The following is a 20,833-nucleotide window of genomic DNA, read 5'->3' as shown; positions in this document are numbered from 1 at the left end:
GTAGGTTATTACAAGATATTGAATATAGTTCCCTGTGCTATACAGTAGGTCTTTAGTTTTTATTTTATATGTAGTAGCTTATATCTGCTTATCCCAAATTTCCAATTTATCCTTCCCCTTAAGCATATTTCCATTACGGTTCTGGTTCTTAGTCTACATGAAATTGCTTGAGTTGGGGTGAGGGGGTTGTCCAATTCTGTTAGTGTTTTTTCAGTTGAGTCCTCTTCATGGGCCTGTTTCCCTGTGGTCATCTCTGTGAACTGTGTGGCTGATCCCAGCACGTGTGAATCCTGAGGGGCCTGGGCTAAGACTGAGTCCCCAGAGGTGGGCTTTATGGTCACTCTGCCAGGCCCCTTGAAGTGTTACAGACAAGGAAGCGTGTCAGCTAAGCTGCCTGCACGGAGCTGCTTTTGAGTGGGGAGGGAGAGTAACTTCAAACCCTGGTGCTGGATGGGGCAGGTTTTTGATTACAGATCCTTAGGAACTGTTCTTTTTATTCACTCCACTCAGTGCCTGAGATACAAGACTGAGTTCCTTGTCGGCCCCGTTTGCCAGCAAATTGACTTTTCCCTAGTTTACACTTTCACTGAGCGTTAGGTCTTCACGGGTTCTGGCTTTATGGGGAGGTCAGGTCCAGCTCCCCACCTCATCTGGCCCGAAGCTTTGTCCTCACTGCCCCTGCTCACCTGAGAAAATCCCGAGTCTGGGTGTTGGTTGGTCACTGGGCAGCCTGTGGCTTCAGGGCTGGCTTCTGTCTGGTTTGACAGGACTCTTTTGGGTTTCGACTCTTGTAGATTTTCTTTACTTTATAGAGGTCAGCTGAGCGTTTAATAAGTGCTTTGTGTATCTTATTCAGCATTTCTGGGTGTTTGGAGGGCATTGTTTTTCAGAACAGCTAGAGTGTTACCCTGTCAGAAGTTGAAACTTCATATTTTGTTTCTATCTGAAGTATAGTTGGGTGTGACAGTCTGATTCTTTGAATGTTTTGGTTCTTACGTCAAGAATGATGACATTTGTTAGTAATCATATTAAAGAATGTTAAGTCAAGCTTAGTACATTGGTTTATTAAAGGCATGTTTACAGGCATTGCAGTTTCCAGCCCATCTGTGCAATGATTTTTATTTTGAAGCCATTCATTCAGAAAAATTACACAGCTGTTTTGATTTTGTGCTACGACATGGCAAGATCTCCAATAAGTGATTTTGATTCCTGATGGAGTAGCAGTTTTTGTAATTACAAATTCCCAGGAAAAATACTCTTTTTTATTTTTGCCATGCCATGCAGCGTGCAAGATCTTAGTTCCTCAAACAAGGATCAGACCTGCATGCCCTGCAGTGAAATTGCAGAGTCTTAACCACCGGACCACCAGAGGGGCCTGGCTGGCCTGTCAGACGATAAGCACCTAAGGCGTCTTGTGCGCCTTTCTCACCTGCGAGCGGAGGTGGAGCTGTCCCTCACAGTCCCTGCCCTCCCCTCACCGTCCTGCTCCTCCTTGGCCGACCCCGCCTCCCGTGTCCACGGCCCTGGGTCTGCTGGAGCCCTGAGGCAGAGCAGGGCCTGGCTCTGCAGTCACACTCAGGCAGAGTCCTGACTCGGTTCCCCCGGGCTGTGTGACCTGAGACCAGTCTCACAGCACTGGTATCACGAGGATAGCTCCAGCTCTTGCGCTCTCGGTGGTCTGAGGATCCCAGGAGGTAACGCCTGTGCAGTGCCGGCCAGGCGGCCTGGCGCAGGACGTGTGCTGCTGAGAGGCCTGTGCCCTGTCCCTCGCTGCCGCCGGCATCCTCACCGGGCCTCCCACTCATCTTTCCTCCCCGGGGCTCTCTGCCCCGGCGCCTGTGGAGTTGGCCAGTTCTCTTGACTGGGTGCAAACTCGCTCCACCTGAATGAGCGCAGAAAGCTCCTGGCCAGTCCTCCTGTCTGGGCCCATGCCCTCCTCCTTCCAGCCTGTTCCAGAGGGTGTCCCAGTAAGACTTCAGACCGGTATACCTGCAAAAGCAGGCATCTTCAAGGGTCCGCTTTTCCTTCCTGTCGCTTAAGATCTAGCTCCCTTACCCCATGTCGTGCTCTGGCACTAGGCATATTTATAGCCTGAACAGTGCCTGAAAGTGCTCCCGCGTGACCACCTCCACTCGCTGGGGCAGCTCTCCGTGTGCACGTCTCGCTGCTGTGGCTCCGCTTTGAGAGGCCAGGCCCTCGCCCTGCTGTGTGTTAACCCAGCAGCTGACTCAGGATCCTGAATGCGCGGGGTGTGCTCGGGTTTGACAGATTGATTACCATGTAAATTACTGCATCAGGGTTCAAAACAGCTTATTGAAGATCTTGCCATATGTCTTAGCAAGGTGGAAATGGTTGTGTAATTTTTTTGAATGAGTGGTTTCAAAATAAAAAATGATTATTCAGGTGCACTGGAAGCCTAAAGGTCTGTATTCAGTGCTTGACATGTGCTTTTTACTAAACCAATATATTAAGCCTGCGTTAATGTTATTTAATATGATTATTGATCTAAGAATCAAAAAAAAACAGGAATAAGTTTATGAAGCACTTGTTGATCCTCCAGCACAGCTGTGTGGCAGGTACACACCATGGAAGACAGTTGGTGGGGGACTTGTCCGTGTTGAGAGAGAAGGAAGCAGAGCTTGGGAGTGGGACGGCTCTCCTGATTCCAGACTCCGGTTTTGGGGGAACAATCTCTCTTGTCCAAGCTCCTTAGAATTCTCTTGAGAAGAGCTCAGTGGTTCACACTTTGTCATTTCAAAAATAAAAAACCTGGAAAGAAAAAGAGATATAATTATCTTTCTGTACTATATACATTTTCAATCAGAAATATGTATAGGCTGCTGTGTGGTGAGGTTTTCCATTTCACTTGTAGGTGCTTCACAGTTTGAAATCTGGCCCAGTGACAGGCCCATTTGATTTTAGATGTTTGCTCTTTTAGGGGAAAACGGAGTCCATCACGGTGGTGAAGCTGTTGAGCTGCTTCGATGACCTGGTGGCTGCAGGCACAGCCTCTGGGAGGGTTGCAGTTTTTCAGCTTGTATCCTCATTGCCAGGGAGAAATAAACAGGTAAGTGCCAACCATTTTAGCATTTCTTAATTTCTTGGCAAATTCCTCTCATCCTTTAAAATAAGAAGTCCTCATCTGCTGAGAAAATATTTGCTCAAAAAAGCCTAACTCTGTGCTCTTCATAGTAAGATAACATTTTTGTTGCTGGTAGGACACTTGGTGAAAAGCACATATGGGTAATTTAAATTGCTCAATAGTCTCTGGCTCCTCTCCGTCAGTTTTCAAGGTAAATAGACAGATGGGCCCTTGTGCAGGGTTTTGCCTGGAAAGCAGCTTGGGAACACCAGTTACTCCACAAAACAGGAGGGATTGCATACCACCTCGTCCACACAGCTCCATCTCACAGTGTCTCTCCTCTTCTTTTTCTTGTGTGTATTTTTATCGTTTATTCATAGCTTCGGAGGTTTGACGTCACTGGCATTCACAAAAATAGCATAACAGCTCTGGCTTGGAGCCCCAATGGGATGAAACTGTTCTCTGGAGATGATAAAGGGAAAATCGTCTATTCTTCTCTGGATCTAGATCAGGTAAAATCATTTTCAGAAGTATTGTTGGTCAGATAATTGGAGAAATTATAGCTGGTTAATTTGTATTCTTGATCCTTGTCCCATTTTTCCTGTCTGCGCCAGTCAGCTGGTGAGATCTCAGTTCTCCAACCAGGGATTGAACCCAGGTCTCGTGAGTGAAAGCCTGTAATCCTAACCTCTAGGCCACCAGAAAACTCCCTGTTGTCTCTTTCTGTTCTCAGTTGTTGTTTGTAACATTTTCTTTCAAGGGCTTTCCAGATGCTTTATAAGCTTCTACTTCTGTGTGTTAAGAATTGGCCTTTGTTTCTACTCGAACATACACTTTTCTCATTCTCCTGTTGTCTGTTGCTACCACTTAGGAAAGAAGCCACTACCAAGCCTTATTCCTTGACAGTTTGTAGAGGAGGACATGAAACATTTCAAAGTCACAACAGGTGTCAGCTGAAAAATAAAAAGCACAATGTAAAAGTTGAGAATTTTTATTCTGTGGACTTACTGAGGACTTAAGCCTGGGAGACAGTCTCAGATAACTCTGAGGGATCCTTCCAAAGAGGTGGGGGAGGAAGCAGGATCTACAGGAGCTTTGAAAAAACAAACCTGCTTGTTAAACATCAAGAAGTGTGCTAATTAAAGAAGAAAAAAGTCTCTCAAGTTAACGAATTTAGCACTTTTCTATGTGGGACGATGCGAGAGTCTGGGCTCCCTGAGATCACATTCCTTTGATGTGCACCTTCACCCTGGTGCCAGTTCCCATCCTGAACCCCTCAGCCACATGTTGGGGGCGGCCCGCAGCGGCTGCTGGCTTGATGCAGGGTGGCCTGTGTACTCCACCCTGAGCTCCCTGAGGGTGCGCCCTGGGGTGGGGGAGAGGACAGCCCTGTGGCTGATGGCTGCCACCTCCCTTGAATGCTGACATGGCAGGCAGCAGTCTTGGTTCACTCTGTGGACAGTGGTCGGAGTGGGTGGTGAGCTCACCCCAGCCAAACTTTAGTTGTGGGAGAGTGGTGGAGGAGGAGGTTTGGCGGCAGCAGGGAGCCAGCTCCACCCCTGTATTTGCTCTTTAAGCCTCTGGACAGAGCCCTCAGTTCAGTTCAGTTCAGTCGCTCAGTCGTGTCTGACTCTCTGCGACCCCATGAATCGCAGCACGCCAGGCCTCCCTGTCCAACACCATCTCCCGGAGTTCACTCAGACTCACGTCCATCAAGTCCATGATGCCATCCAGCCATCTCATCCTGGGTCGTCCCCTTCTCCTCCTGACCCCAATCTCTCCCAGCATCAGAGTCTTTTCCAATGAGTCAACTCTTCGCATGAGGTGTCCAAAGTACTGGAGCTTCAGCTTTAGCATCATTCCTTCCAAAGAAATCCCAGGGCTGATCTCCTTCAGAATGGACTGGTTGGATCTCCTTGCAGTCCAAGGGACCTTCAAGAGTCTTCTCCAACACCACAGTTCAAACACATCAATTCTTCGGCGCTTAGCCTTCTTCACAATCCAACTCTCACATCCATACATGACCACAGGAAAAACCAGAGCCTTGAATAGGCGGACCTTAGTCAGCAAAGTAATGTCTCTGCTTTTGAATATACTATCTAGGTTGGTCATAATTTTTCTTCCAAGGAGTAAGCGTCTTTTAATTTCATGGCTGTAATCACCATCTGCAGTGATTTTGGAGCCCCCCAAAATAAAGTCTGACACTGTTTCCACTGTTTCCCCATCTATTTCCCATGAAGTGATGGGACCGGATGCCATGATCTTCATTTTCTGAATGTTGAGCTTTAAGCCAACTTTTTCACTCTCTTCTTTCACTTTCATCAAGAGGCTTTTTAGCTCCTCTTCACTTTCTGCCATAAGGGTGGTGTCATCTGCATATCTGAGGTTATTGATATTTCTCCCGGCAGTCTTGATTCCAGCATGTGTTTCTTCCAGTCCAGCATTCCTCATGATGTACTCTGCATAGAAGTTAAATAAGCAGGGTGACAGTATACAGCCTTGACGTACTCCTTTTCCTATTTGGAACCAGTCTGTTGTTCCATGTCCAGTTCTAACTATTGCTTCCTGACCTGCATGCAGATTTCTCAAGAGGCAGGTTAGGTGGTCTGGTATTCCCATCTCTTTCAGAATTGTCCACAGTTTATTGTGATCCACACAGTCAAAGGCTTTGGCATAGTCAATAAAGCAGAAATAGATGTTTTTCTGGAACTTTCTTGCTTTTTCCATGATCCAGCGGATGTTGGCAATTTGATCTCTGGTTCCTCTGCCTTTTCTAAAACCAGCTTGAACATCAGGGAGTTCACGGTTCACGTATTGCTGAAGTCTGGCTTGGAGAATTTTGAGCATTACTTTACTAGCATGTGAGATGAGTACAATTGTGTGGTAGTTTGAGAATTCTTTTGCATTGCCTTTCTTTGGAATTGGAATGAAAACTGACCTTTTTCAGCGATCAATGCAAAGAAATTGAGGAAAAAAATAGAATGGGAAAGACTAGAGATCTCTTCAAGAAAATTAGAAATACCAAGGGAACATTTCATGCAAAGATGGGCTCAATAAAGGACAGAAATGGTCTGGACCTAACAGAAGCAGAAGATATTAAGAAGAGGTGGCAAGAATACATGGAAGAACTGTACAAAAAAGATCTTCATGACCCAGATAATCATGATGAGGTAATCACTAATCTAGAGCCAGACATCTTGGAATGTGAAGTCAAGTGGGCCTTAGAAAGCATCACTACGAGCAAGGCTAGTGGAGGTGATGGAATTCCGGTTGAGCTGTTTCATATCCTGAAAGATGATGTTGTGAAAGTGCTGCACTCAATATGCCAGCAAGTTTGGAAAACTGGACAGAGCCCTAAGCCTCACATTCTGGTCTTTAGTCAGTAGATAAGAAACCCTGGCTCCCAGGGGTCCAGGCACCAGGTGACGCCCAGCAGAGCTCAACTTCAGGCCGAGGGTCTGCTGCTGTTGTGTGGGTGGCTTTAAGCCTGCCTGTGCTTTGTTTTGTCAGACGTCTGCCCGGTTGGAATTCTCTCCTTGGTGGTATGGTCCTTTCGTCTTCTTCTTTTTTTTGTAGCCATTACTCCAAGTGCGTCCAGAAATTCAGCGATTACTAGCTGGGTAACTCTGAGTCCCTCTGATCTGAGACTGACCTATCACGAATATTCTGTTGCAGTAGTTCTCAAACTTTTTGGTCCCAGGACCCCTTTACACTATACCTCTTAAAAAGAGGTATCCAGAGAGGTTCTGTTTGTATGGGTTAAGTTTTTGTATATTTTTGTGAAAATAAATAGTACTGAGAATTCCCTGGTGATCCAGTGGTTAGGACTCCGGGCTCTCAATACGGAGGGCCGGATTCAGTCCCTGGTTGGAAAATCCCACAAATTGCAAGGCGAGGCCAAAAACAACACACAGAACATGGGACTTGCCTGGTGGTCCAGTGGTTAAGACTCCTCACTTCCATGCTGGATGCCTGGGTTTGATCCCTGGTTGGGAAACAGGGATCCCAGATACCTTGCAGTGTGACAGAAAAAAAAACAAAAAAAAACAAAAAAAAAACTACTACTGCTTTCAAGAGTAGCATTGCTTTATATTTTTGCAAATCTCTTTATATATGCCTTAATAGAAGACAGCTGAATTCTGCATTCAGTCTGTCATAATACATTGTTTTGGTTGGGGTATATCAAGAAAATTTGGCCTCACACAGATATGTGGTGGGAAATAGGAGTGTTTTAATAGCCCTTCCAGAGAACTGTGTTGTGTTCTTCTTTAATCACATCCCCAAATTAGTTTCTTTAGAGGTTGGTTACAACATGGAATCTGAAAGCATGTGGATGAATTTTTGTTGCTCTGTTACAGTGAAATCCATTGGTCTGTCTTGCACTTTGAAGGGCTCCTTGACTCATTCTGTTTGATTGTGTGATTCTGTAATTCTTTGTGTCGGTCACTTGGAAGATATCGATGTGCCAAGTGATGCAGCTCTTCCAAATGTTGACACATTTAATTATTTAATATAAAGCAAAAGTTCCAAAATCACTGCAGATGGTGACCGCAGCCATGAAATTAAAAGACACTTGCTCCTTGGAAGGAAAGTTATGACCAACCTAGACAGCATATTAAAAAGCAGAGACATTACTTTGTCAACAAAGGTCCATCTAGTTAAGGCTATGGTTTTTCCAGTGGTCATGTATGGATGTGAGAGTTGGACTATAAAGAAAGCTGAGTGCCGAAGAATTGATGCTTTTGAACTGTGGTGTTGGAGAAGACTCTTGCGAGTCCCTTGGACTGCAAAAAGATCAAAACAGTCAATCCTAAAGGAAATCAGTCCTAAATGCTCACTGGAAGGACTGATGTTGAAGCTGAAACTCCAATACTTTGGCCACCTGATGCGAAGAGCTGACTCATGTGAAAAGACCCCGATGCTGGGAAAGATTGAGGGCAGGAGGAGAAGGGGACGACAGAGGATGAGATGGTTGGATGGCATCACCGACTCAATGGACATGGGTTTGGGTGAACTCCGGGAGTTGGTGATGGACAGGGAGGCTTGGCGTGCTGTGATTCATGGGGTCGCAGAGAGTCGGACACAACTAAGCGACTGAACTGAACTGAAAACAAAAACAACACCATTGTTAATATTTCCATCATTCTGATGAGAAAGGTCTTGAGCTGTTGGGAATATCAGGTTCACAAGAGTGGATACAGGTTTTCAGATTCTGATCTTCATTAGTGAAGATCAAGTCTTATTATCAGCAAAAAATAACACTTACTATTTTCCTTGAAGTGACACTTATTTTCCTTGAAGTGACAGATATACTTTATTCCTTCTGAGAAAATGCCTACCAAATACCCAAGTTTGAATAATTCTAGTATTTCAAATAAAAATATATTTTGTGGGGAAAAAAAGTTAAGCTCCTAGCTCGTACAGTCATCCAAGTGCTCCTCCTCAAAAGAACCACAGGACTTCAGCCTCAGCCGGGGAGCCGTGTGCAGGCCTGGTTTCATCCCAGAATACAAAGACAGGTGTCCCCAAGGTCAAGAGTTGTTGGGATTGGTATTTTCCTGCATCAAAGATCTTTTGAAGGGAAATTCACGTTTTTGCTGCACATGCCCAGTGGCCGGGGGCACCGTGACAGCTCCTGGAGTTTGGTGCCCTTCTCGCCTTGGGGTACCCCCCACCCCAGTCTTTCAGGAGTTCTACCCACCAGCAGTATGAACCACTGCTCCGTGAAGAAGGCAGAGAAAACCTCATAATGAAAATGACTTTGACCTTGAGAGGTCCTAGGGGACCCTCAGGGACTGTGGGCCACACTTTGAGAACTGCTGCTCTCCAGGAAAACATTTTGTTAAGATTTTCAGGGATCCCGTGTTTGTGCCTTCCTGCTGTCACTCCCACAGCGTGGGTTGCACCATGGGAACATTGCTCATGCACGTCAGGAAATGGAGGGAAAAGTCACACGGAGAGCACTCTCCTTGTGTACTGCTGACCCTGCTCACAGCACCGACTGTCTCGCTGTGTTTCACTGTGAGCACTGTTCCCTGAACCCATGGTAGGCAAGGTGTGGGCAAAGAGGCTGGAAGAAAATGTGAGGAGCCGTAGGAACTGCAGACACGTTTATTCTCTCCTAGCTGGCACAGCAGACATAACGTAACCACACACGATCTTTCAGGGCTTTTCCAGGTGAAGCTTGTTTATGCTCAACCAGAGCAGAAGTGGCCTGTGGCCAGACGAGCACCTCGTGACGCACACACGCTGCCTTAAGCAGTCTCGGCTGTTACACAGCTGCACAGCCACTGTTTACAGAATGTGGAGCGAGAGAGCCTCACCGGTGCCGTCTTGTTAATTTCCCCACACCTTGGCATCCTGGTCATTTGTTCCCAGCTTTATTCAGGTTCTGATCCGTTTTTAAAGACACAGGTGTTTCATGAAATTTGCAGGAAAGATGTATGGGTTTGCATAGTGAAAGTTGCTCAGTCCTGTCTGACTCTTTGTGACTCCGTGGACTGTACAGTCCATGGAATTCTCCAGGCCAGAATACTGGAGTGGGTAGCCTTTCCCTTCTCTAGGGGATCTTCCCAACCCAGGGAGCGAACCCAGGTCTCCTGAATTGCAGGTGGATTCTTTACCAACTGAGCCACCAGGGAAGCCCTTTGCACAGTACAATACAATGAATTTAATTCCATTATGAGCTAAGTCGAAAGTTGAAAACCTGCAGTTTGTGTAAGTAAAGGTGGGAGGGAACTCTGGCTCCATGTCCATGATAGTGGAGGGGAATTTCCCCGTCTCAGTCATGCTGGTGGTTGTACACCGGTATGCATCTGTCGAAATTCCTGGAATCATGTATCTAAAAAGGGTGACTTTTACTGTATGGAAATCTTACCAGCAAATCTGATGGCTGCTCCCTTTTTCGCCACAAAGGTCCACGGCGTTGCATCAGTATTTCCTACACAGTTAAAGAAACAGGCTTCAGGAGAAGAGGGACTTACAGGTGCAGATACTTGGCCCAAAGACGCACCATTTGTGTCACGATAAAGTGCCTCACAAAGCTTGACTTGGCTCTTTAACATACTTAATACCGTTTTCATTTCTTTCTAACCTGTCTCTTCTGACCCTTTCCGTAGGCCAGGATATAATGTCCCCAGAATTACTTTGAACCCTTTGTGGAGGAGGTTGTGATATGAACTGTGAAAGTTGTCACAATAATTTTTTAGAAAGTCCCATTGTGTTCTGTTGGAATAAATAATACACCTGGTGCAACATATTTCTGCTTAGGTCTTTATGGAGTCTTCCTTCACTGAACCATGTTGCAGGGAAAGAGCAAATTAGCCAGGATGGTGGTGGTCACGGCCTCCCGCTCTCACCCCACGAGTTGTAAATTCATGGTTTTGTAACAGCTGAGATCGTTTGTAGCATTTCGCATGCCCAATGACCTATATAAGCCCCATCTGAGACCCTCAAAGGAGCGACGAGTCGAGGCGTGTTGAGTTGCATCGTCATCGTTGCTGTTGCGTCAGCCGGTAGAGGGTGAGGCGTGTCTGCCTTGCTGCTGTGAATGCAGGATGTCACGGTTCCTGTGGCTCCTCACGTCTTCCGGCTTCCCCGCTCATGCCTTGCCTACCCTGGGTTCAGTGAACAGGGAGGGACAGGGTGACACGTGCTGAAAGCCTTTTTAAAAATCATACCGAAGTTTTAAGCATTTCTTGGCGACCTTGCTGTGGCCTGACCTAGACGGTAACCCTGACAATTTTCTCACCAGTGAGGGCTTCTCCGGGTAGTATCATCACAGTGGGTTGGCACTGAATGCGGTGAGGATGAGAGCCTTCATTTAAGGTAGACATTGGCTGGAATGCAGACGCAGGAGGGCTGCGGGCCAGTCCTGGGAGCTGGGGGCCCCTGGAACCTGCCCTGCGGGCCTCACGCGCCTCTCTCCTCCTCAGGGCGTCTGCCACTCGCACCTGGTGCTGGAGGAGCCTGCCTCCATCGTGCAGCTGGACTACAGCCAGAAGGTGCTGCTGGTCTCCACGCTGCAGAGGAGCCTGCTGTTCTACACCGAGGAGCGCTCTGTCCAGCAGGTCGGGACACAGCCGAGGAAGAGGTGAGCTGCACGGGGTCACGGCGCGAGGGACGGGGCTCCACGTGGGTCCCCAGCCCCCCGCCGCGTCTCATGCCAGCATTTGCTCCTCGCAGGCCGCCTCCTGCACAGCTCAGCTCAGAGGTCAGGGTCGGGTGGGCGTTCCCACCTCACTCCCTCCTTGAACCACGCCACTGTGGACACAGGTGACCTCAGCGCTACTGGCTGTCTCCTGCTGTGGAGCCTAGTGAGGGTGCGGCCAGGACGTGGGCTGTAACCCACGGTGGGGTGTCCTGAAGAAGGGGGGCCAGGCCTGGAAGGGGTCAGAGCTCCTGGCTGAGAGACCACCCCTTCTGTGGCCTGCTGCTGGTGGAAGAACAGCTGCAGCAGGGTCGGTCCAGCCCCATCCCCAGTGGCTGGAGTTGGAGGAGTGCCAGGGGAAGGGACACCACTGTCTGCAGAGCCCGGGGGTGTGGGGACAGCAGGGGGAGGCACGGGAGCTGGGAGGGGGTGGGGTGGAGGGGGGGGAGCAGACGGCCAAGAAGCCTGGGGGTGGATGAGTGTGGGGCTGGTGGCGCCAGCCTCTGGTCCTCTCGGCATCTGTTATGCTGTGTCCCGGGCTTTGCAGGAACATAGTGCAAGTTTATTCCTTTCTCTGTTGGCAGAACAGCCCGTGGCTGTTCAATCGGCTTCACCTTTCCATGTTGAACACCCCCTTAATTCCATCGACAGTTGGTCGTCTTATAACGATCGTCTCCCTTTTGGCTCCTGGGAAGCCCAACAGGACCCGCCGCTCGGGCTTGGTGGTCCTGCACACTTGGCCAGGCTCCCCCTCTGCCGAGACCCCGCTCTCCCCCTCACGCCTTGTCCTGGCCTGTCTGTCGGTGTCTTCCTGTGTTGTGTCTTTTTGGAAGGAAGGTGGCATGCAGAGAGAGAGAGACTTAAAAACCAGTTACCTCCACATGAACCGTGTACCCAGCAGTCTTTGCCTTCACACCTGGCCTTCTCAGCTCCAGCGTGAAGCCTCAGCACCTCTTCTGACCCTCTCCTGGTGGGTCTCTGTGGCCGTGTCTTTGCGCACACTTGCCAGGCACCGTCTCAGGGTGCCGCAACTCAGGGTGCTGAGTCCCCTTTCTGTTAGGGAGCCGTGTTAGAAGTAGGGGACCACAGAGTGAACAGAAACACTTCCAGCCTGTGTCCTGACAGCTCGTCTCTGTTGTGTGCTATGTTAGATTGTGGTTAGAAAAGGACCCCAGTGACAGCTGCCTCCCGGAGCTGCAGCTTTGGTCACCAGGTGTCCCACCGGCCGGCACCCGGGGCTTAGCAGGGAGCCAAGCTCTGCCCTCGGAAATGCCGGTCTCAGCGTGGGCAGTGCTCCGAGGCAGCATTGAGGTGAAGGGTCGGGTGGAGGCAGGCAGTCAGCAGAGGCCTCCGGGGAAAGAGATCCTGGGCTGAACCCTCCAGTGTGCGAAGAGCCTTCCGGTCTCGGGAGCAGCAGGTGCCGAGGCCCTGTGTTGGGCCCAGGCCTGGAATGTTCAAGGAGCCAGAGGGGGACTGGGGCAGCTGTGGAGGGTGGGCGGGTGCTGGAAAGGAAGACCCAAGCCAGCCCTTGCCCTGAGTTATTCCAGGCCAAACGGGAAGCCAGTGGGGGCTTTAGGCAGGAGGAGGGCAGCCTGAGCACGCCTGGTTCTGCACAGCAAGGAGGCAGCTGTGGGAGTCTGGAGGGTGGCGTGGAATCCACCTGGGCCCCCAGCGTGAAGAGGGGTGGGAGGGGGAGAGAAGGGTGATTTGGGGATGAATTCGATACAGTTGTCAAGGGGAGAACAGAGTAAGGAAGGATTTCTGTGCCCTTGGCTAAAGCAACCGGATGGAGAGAGAAGCCCTTTAACTCAGACAGGAAGCCCTGGGTTAAGGTCTGGACTTCTGGATTCTCTCTCGGGTATTTTGTGTTCAAGATGCCTGTTAGGTGGCTAAGCCGGAATCCCCATCGGGAGTCACGTGCGCAGGTCGGCAGCTCAGGAGAGGGGGCTGGGCCAGACATGAAGATGAGGTCGTCAGATACAGGTGCCACTGAGCCCCCTGGCCTGGATGAGGTCATCTTGGGGGCGTGTTTCCCATTCAACCATGGAGGATCCTTCCTGGGTATCTCCTCTGTGCCCAGTGCCCTTCACAATCTGGGGAAGACCGCTGTGAGCGAGGGGGACAAGAGTGCTGGTTTTCAGGAGCTCACGTTCCTGTGGGGGAGACCAACCTTAAATAAGCATGCTCTAGAATGTTCAGCGGTAATAATATAATAATAGATGGGTGGAGCTGTGAGGATGTCTGTCTGGTGTGTTTTGCCAGGCAGACGTGTCCCCACCCTCCTGTGCGGTGGGGTCTGAGCTGATTCCTGGGAGAGGGCTGGGGGAGCCGTGAGGACCCCTCAGAGGAGCGCAGGCCAGATGTGGGGGCGCAGAGGAGGGGCTGGGAGCCCATCCTGTAGGCTTCACGGCCCCGCTCGGGGCATTGACTCTGGCTGCTCTGTGGAGGGGCGAGGGCGGCCACCACAGAGGCTACCAGGGTCCCAGGTGACCGAGGTGAGAGTCGGGCTCACGCCAGGGTGGGGTGGCAGGGATGCTTTGAAGGCAGAGCTGATGGGTTGGCTGGCTCTGGGGTATGGGAGGAGGAGAGCCATTGGAGGTGGTGGTCTGGGCAGTGGGTAGAGCATTGCTGCAGGCAGTGCGTGGTCTTCCTCCAGGGCCATGTTGGGGTGGCAGGTGGGGGTGACGTACGCTCCAGGCCACGGGTGGCCACAGCGGTGCCCTCGAGGGCCTCTGGATGGTGTTTAAAGCTCTGGGACCTAGGAGCTCTCTGATGAGTGAGTGTCACTGGCAAAGGGAGGCCTTGTGTGCCAGCGCACTCCGTCTTTACCTGTCAGAGCCGTGTTGCAGCCGCTGACTGGCCCCGAGTGATGTGCCCAGCTGGGCCTTTGGCTCTGGCAGCGTGGTGGCCAGGCACACCTCCCTTGGGGAGACTTCCCTGGGGGTCTAGGGGATAGGACTCCACTCTTCCACTGCAAGGGGTATGAGAACTAAGATTCCACATGCCGTGCGGCTTGGCCAAAAAAAAAAACACCTGTGGGGCGCAGGCCACGGGGTTGGGGGGGCTGAGGGAGGAGGGGTGGGCCACACGCTGGGTGGGGGGGGGGGGGTGAGGGTCTGGGGGTGTGGGGGTGTGGGGGTGTGTTGGGGTGTGGGTGTCTAGGGGTGTGGGTGTCTGGGCATGTGGGCCCGCACGTGGGGTGACCGGGTGATGGTGCAGGTCACGGCCCTGAGCCCAGGAGGGCCGCAGCGGGGCCGGCTTGGCCCAAAGGGGGCGGAGGCTGTCCTGTCAGTGGGGCAGCCGGGCCTGGAGACAGCTGCAGGGACTCGTGGGTGATCAGCCCGTGAACCCCCTCAGATGGAACAGAACAGTGCCTGTGTGTCACCCAGGCGATCGCAGCGCCCAGCCATCCGCTTCTCCTCCGTGTCCGTCGGCAGCACCCGCGGGGCCGGGGTAGGTGTGGAGCCTGGGCCCCCGCCCAGCCACGTGGGCTCTGGGGCAGCGTCGCTATCGTGCCCTCCGGTGCCTTTGGGCATCCGGCTGTTGAGCCTGCCGTCCAGGCTGTGGCTTGTCGTCTCGTTTCCAGCTCTCTGTCTTGCTCAGCGTTATTGTACATAAAGAAAATCTGATTTATGGTTAGAATTTGATAACTAGAAACACTTTCAACATTGGTGTGTCTCATAAAGGAAATGAAGACATTTTTTAAAGTCATGGTTGATATTTTTAGAAAACAGCCCCACCAAAGTTGAGAAACTCAGTTGATTTGTGATTTTAGAATCCTGTAGAGCTTTGACCTTAAAAGTTAGAATTTTTGTGTCTGATTCAGAATGACTTCAGCCGGCACTAGGGAGTCACCCTGCGTGTGGGTGGCGGACAAGTTGGGGTGGAGGGCCGTTTGTCCTTAGCGGTATGTAGCCAGTTATCCCTGGCTCAGCCACCTCCTCCCAGCCTGCTGCCAACACGGTTCAGCAGCTCCTTGGAGCAGGGCCCCCGCCCGCCCTGCTCAGCTTGTCCTTCCCCAGAGGGTCATGGTCTGCTCAGTGTCCAAGGTCTAGCCTTCCTCGGCCCAGGCACAGCGTGTCCCCTTTGTCTGGAGGCCTCGAGCCGCGCTCGGAGCTGCGGAGGCGGCGCGTCTCTGCACGTCCGCTGCAGTATGTTGCAGGCCAAGGCCGAGACCTTCCTCCTACGTCTTTGCTGTTGCCTGCACCACAGCTTCCCACGTGGTGCCAGAGCTCACTAAATGTTGATTAAAATGAAGGCTTTAGTCACCCCACCTGAAGTGAGAGATTTTTAAAAGAACTTATTAGTAGAAGGAAAATACTTCGGTTTGGAGATTGGATCACGAAATAGAAATTGACAGGAAAGGCGGGAGGAAGAGGTTATGGGCTGTCCTACTGGAACGCCTGTGGGCGTCCCTATTGAGAACCTTGCCAGAACAAATCACCAGAGGCAGTAATCACCACCGTGCTGACCGTGGAGTTGTCCAGGAATGACCCACGGTGTCGGGTTAGTCTGCCGATCTTCACTTCAGAGTTGAATTGATACTGTGTCCTCTATGGACCCTGTCCAGAGGGATGCAGTGAGATGCTGAACTGCAGAGAAGTACCCAGCTGAGTTCTCCTGGTGGGCGCTGGGACGCCACCCTGGGAGCCAGGTGCTGCTGTGCAGGGTGAGGGTGAGGTGGGGCCCGGCACCCACAGGAGCGCGACGGCAGAGGCAGTTGAGCGTCTGGGGGGCCTACAGTGTCACCAGCATTGCTTGTCATCTTCACGGATTGTCATTCAGCCTCACATCAGCCTTCGAGGTAGGAGTTGTTATCCCTGGTTTACAGATGAGGGAGCTGAAGTCCATGGCATGGAGTGAGTGGCAGGGCTGTGGGACTTCCCTGTGGCCCCGGGGCTGAGACTCTGCACTCCCGATGAAGGGGGCCTAGGTTCAGCCCTTGGTCAGGGAACTAGATCCCGCGTGACACAACTGAGAGTTTGAATGAAGATCAGAGATCCCGCATGCTGCAGCTAAAGCCTAGTGCAGCCAAATAAGTATTAAAAAACAAGCCACAATGCCTTCTGCTGTTCAGAATCGGGGAAGTACTTCTGACAGAGAATCAGAGGACTTAGGGTTAAACTGAACTCTTACTGTTTGAGCCCTGGGAGACACGGGGGTTCGGCAGAGATGTGGAGCAGTGAGAACTCCCACGTTGCTGATGGGAGTGAGGCTGGTGTAAACACACAGGGAAAAGTTGAAATTGTCTTCCTGACCTGAATCTGCTCTTAATCAGCAACACGGCAGTCACGTGACAGTCCAGCAGTCCACTCTGAAATGTCCGTGACGAACTCTCAGACCTGTGTACCTGGAGGTTATGTGCAGACATGCTCATGGTGAGCACAATTCAAAATGGAAAAAGTGGGAATAATTCAAATACTCATCAACCCGAGTCCCGTATAGCAGTGAAGATGAATGAGCCTCACCGCTTTTTTCAACAAGGATAAATTTCAGAATTACTAGGTTAAAGTGAAAGTTAAGTCGCTCAGTTGTGTCCGACTCTGCGACCCCACGGACTGTAGCCCACCAGGCTCCTCCGTCCATGGGATTCTCCAGGCAAGAATACTGAAGTGGGTTGCCATTTCCTTCTCCAAGCAAGTTGCAAAACACTACAAATAGCATCGTACTTTGTAGTACAAATGACAGACAAAAGTATGTCTGTACCAAAGTGTGTAGCGTTTAGGAGTACATAGGTATGTGGTTAAAGTGTTGATAGAAGCAACGGAGTAATGAACACAGAATTCAGTGTAGGACTCACACCTGGGGCCCGGAGGGGCAGGGACCTTTGGAGCAGGAGAACATCAACGATGCGGCTGTTGGCTTTACTTCCAAAGTTGAGGGACAGGTTCCTGGGTGTACATTTTATTTGTTTGTTTTAGCTATTTCATGGTACTAAACATAGGAAAACCAAAAAACCCACCATGCCTGAGGATCAGAATGGAGATTGTGGGTTTAAGAGAAGTTCTGAAAGGGCTGCCCCAGTTCTGGGCCTGAAGCTTGTTCCCTGGGGTGCTGGGTGAACCCAGCAGCAGGCGTCGGAAGGAGCAGAGTTTGAGAGTAGGGGAGCTGCTCGGCCCTGGGCCTGCCTCTCTCCTGCCACTGCATCCTCTTCTTTAGGATAGGAGTCTTGAGTCCAGCCTCACAGGGCTGTGGCACGGTGTGTGTAACTGGGATGTGTGCTCCGTGGGGTTCACACTTCTGAGGCTGCTGTAGGGGGTGCGGGCAGAGGCCGTGTCCTCTGTGGGCTCGGGGTAGACCAGTGGTTCATGTAACCAAAACACACAGTGTAGAAAAGGGTTTGAAAAAGAACCAATCTTGTTCTGGCTCAGTCCAGAAATCCCTGCTGGACTTAAAATGAGGGTTGACAGCTAGCACTCTGAATCAGCCCATGTCTCTCTCTCTCTTCCCTCCTTTTTTCCTTGCCGTCTCAGCACGGGGAAGTTTGGTGCCTGCTTTATACCAGGACTCTGTAAGCAAAGCGATCTAACTTTGTATGCATCCCGGCCTGGGCTCCGGCTGTGGAAGGCCGACATCCACGGGACTGTCCAGGCCACATTTATCTTAAAAGACGTCTTCGCCGGAGGAGTCAAGCCTTTCGAGCTTTACCCACGCCTGGACTCGGCCGAACGCGGAGGGTGCAGCTCACCTGAGAAGCACCTGGGGCTCGTGTCGTGTTTCTTCCAAGAAGGCTGGGTGTTGAGTTGGAATGAATATAGTATTTACCTCCTGGACACCGTCAACCAGGTGAGCAAAGGGATGGTACCGCACCTTTGTGTCTAGAGGCAGGAGGGTATGTACAGGCCTTCTGCTTCCTCTCAGAGGATGGAACAGCCTGGGTCCTGTGCGTTGCCTTTTCCATTGAGCTGGTCACGGACACCAGGTGAAGGTTTGGTTGTTTTCGTAGATTTGAAAAAATATTTGCTTTAAATATTCGTAGTCCTATCCCCTGCTAAGAAAAGTGTGTGTGTGTGTTTTGTTTAAGCAGAAAAGTAAATTTGTTCTTTATAATTTCTTTGAATCATGTGTTTTATGGCTACCAAATTACTGTGAGCGTAATGAAATGAGACCAAAACTCAAACATTAACAGAAAGAGTGAGGCAGGGGCCCACTCCCCAGGGTTTCCCCAGGGTGAGGCTGAGCGAGGCAGGGGGCTCTTTCTCTAGCTTTCTTTCTACCCTCTTTTACCCTTATTTCTTCTCCTGAGTGGAGCTACTTCGCTTTGCCATTTTCCCCCCACTTTACTTGATGTATTTGGACACCTTTCCAGCACTATTAAATCATGGTTGGAAACAATTTCTGTTTAAAGTAGGGTGATGAGATTATTGCCAATAGAGATTGCTTTAGGATTTGTTTTAAACTGTTCAGTTTCAGTATATTCTTTGGTTTAAAATTTTATTTTTAGTTGCACTGACTCTTTGTTGCAACACGGAGCAGGGACAGGTGAGTTGGCCTAGGGAATCACCAAGGTGCCTTTTAGCCCTGTGTTTCTCTTCTTAAAGAACGTTTGAAAGACACTTTTGTATTCTTCCCCAGGTCTAGAGAACACAGCTTTTCTTTTTTCTTTGGGTCCTCTTTGAACTTAATGTGCACTTATTAGTTGGTGGGGTCAAGGTATACTATAATTATACATCAACTCCTCTCTTCTGAACACTTACCCAAAGCTTTCTCCAGTAGGTGTAATTAGCTTCATTTTGTAGGTGGAGAAGTGGAGCCAGAGAGGCGGGGCATGCACAGGCAGTCTGAACGCGGCAGCACCATGGGAAGCTTTCAGACCACTGTCAGGGTTATCTAAGAATTAACAAAGGACTTAGGCCCATTTTCTCCTCTGCATTGAGCTAGTCTCCTATTTGCTGTTGACTGGGAAGCAAGAATGTTTTTTGGTCAGTGAGGGCTCAGGGTTGTCCTGTGTTTTGGGTCTTGACGGCTTTCAGATGGCGTTGGAGGAGTCCTGTCTCCCTCCTCATTCATTCACAACTGCAACTCGCAGTGCCCGCCTGGCCTCTCCCGCGGGAATCCACATGGTAGGGGCCTTAGACCGGCCAGCACACATCCAGCCCAGGAGAGACGGGCCGGGCGGGGGTTTGTGTAAAGGGTTGTGAGCTCCGAGAGTCCTGGGTGTTGCTGAGGAAGGCCAGCTTGTCAGGGACTCTTCCCAAGGAGGTGGCATCTGAATCAAGTTGAAACTCCCAGTGACCAAGGACCAGGGAGAGAATCCGAGTGGAGGGCATGGCTTCATGGGGTCAGGGCCAGGGTCCGGACTGGCCAGTTGGATGCGCCTGCCGCAGGGTAGGCAACAATAGCACAACCGGGGCCAGTGGAGAGAGCGGCCGGGGGCGGGGAGAGACTGCAGGCTCGGTCCCAGAAAGGTACTGACGGGTACTCAGTTACCCTCTGTCGGGTACTACCTCACTTTGGGTTGAATTACTCCCAAGTTTCAGAAAGTCATGGCAGTAAACAACAGTTATTTGACTTCTTTGGATCCCAACACGTGCTTGTACAGATTGAGCTATTGCCATTGCCTGGTTTTGTGATTTTCTTTTTCTGGACAGGCCACAATTGCTGGTTTGGAAGGATCAGGTGATATCGTGTCTGTTTCCTGCACAGAAAGTGAAATATTTTTCTTAAAGGGAGACAGGAACATTATACGGATTTCAAGCAGGCCTGAAGGAATAGCATCAATCGGTTTGTATTTGTTATAAAATGTATTTGTTACAAAACTTTGTTATAAAATGTATGTAATTAAAGTTTATAATGTAGAAAACTTACCACTTTTATTTACTCATTAAGTGATTGTAGCTTTAAACGAGTTATTCAGAGGGTTTCCTTTGATTCTTAAAAAATGGTTTATGATACTTTTCTTGAAGATCACCTACTTTCAGTCAGGGTCTCACATTTGCTGGAATCGTTTCTGTGGGTCTGGAGGGTTGGGGGTTGAGTGAATAGGAAGGGGAACTCAGCACCCGCCTGACTAATCTCCATCTGATGCTCTGACCCAGCCTGTGGGATCGACGCATAAGACTTTCGAACATTGAAGTCTGTCACCTGGGACACGTGTTTTACCCTTAATAATAGCACATCATCTTTCCCTCCGATAACCACAGTAAAACCAGCTTCTTTACCAGTGCGGGATGGTCTGGAGACATCGGCGTGCACAGAGCAAGTCCATGGGCCACGTGCGGAGAAGCCGCCAGCGGCCACGCCTTCCGAGACGAGGCTGCGGGGCTCTTCGGTGGCCAGCTCCATGGCCAGCGAGCCCAGGAGCAGGAGCAGCTCGCTCAACTCCACGGACAGTGGCTCCGGGCCGCAGGCAGCCCCCGAGCTGGGCAGGGGTGGCCCACTCACCTCGAAGAGATTCAGCGTGATCAGCTCGGAGGATTTCGACCAGGAGCTCGTGGTGAAGCCTCTCAGAGTGAAAAAGAAGAAAAGGACGAAGAAGACAGGTACCTTCTGCGGCAGAGCACCTGGGGCCCCCTCCCGCCGCGTGGGGCCTCTCACCAGCCTGGCGGGCGGGGGCTGCTCGCCGAGAGCACAGGCAGCAGTGTCTGTCCTCCTCGGAGGAG

General features: G+C 50.6%; 1 protein-coding gene across 5 annotated transcripts in view; it reads left to right on the top strand.

Annotated features, from left to right (window-relative positions):
- Positions 1-20,833, top strand: part of TECPR2 (tectonin beta-propeller repeat containing 2) — a 102,886-nt gene that overhangs the window by 29,373 nt on the left and 52,680 nt on the right. For 3 of the 5 annotated variants that reach the window (XM_040256875.1, XM_040256874.1, XM_040256878.1), the window contains exons 3-8: positions 2,939-3,067; positions 3,463-3,594; positions 11,017-11,174; positions 17,705-18,017; positions 19,823-19,955; positions 20,375-20,713. In XM_040256875.1, the coding sequence (XP_040112809.1) occupies positions 2,939-3,067; positions 3,463-3,594; positions 11,017-11,174; positions 17,705-18,017; positions 19,823-19,955; positions 20,375-20,713 (1,204 nt within the window). The remainder of the gene's footprint in view (positions 1-2,938; positions 3,068-3,462; positions 3,595-11,016; positions 11,175-17,704; positions 18,018-19,822; positions 19,956-20,374; positions 20,714-20,833) is intronic. The other 2 variants (XM_040256877.1, XM_040256876.1) reach the window with 1 other exon arrangement.

The sequence above is a fragment of the Oryx dammah genome, unplaced genomic scaffold (assembly GCF_014754425.2).
Source record: "Oryx dammah isolate SB20612 unplaced genomic scaffold, SCBI_Odam_1.1 HiC_scaffold_16, whole genome shotgun sequence".
In the NCBI taxonomy this organism is placed as follows: Eukaryota; Metazoa; Chordata; class Mammalia; order Artiodactyla; family Bovidae; genus Oryx; species Oryx dammah.
This window is presented reverse-complemented; position numbering and strand designations above follow the sequence as displayed.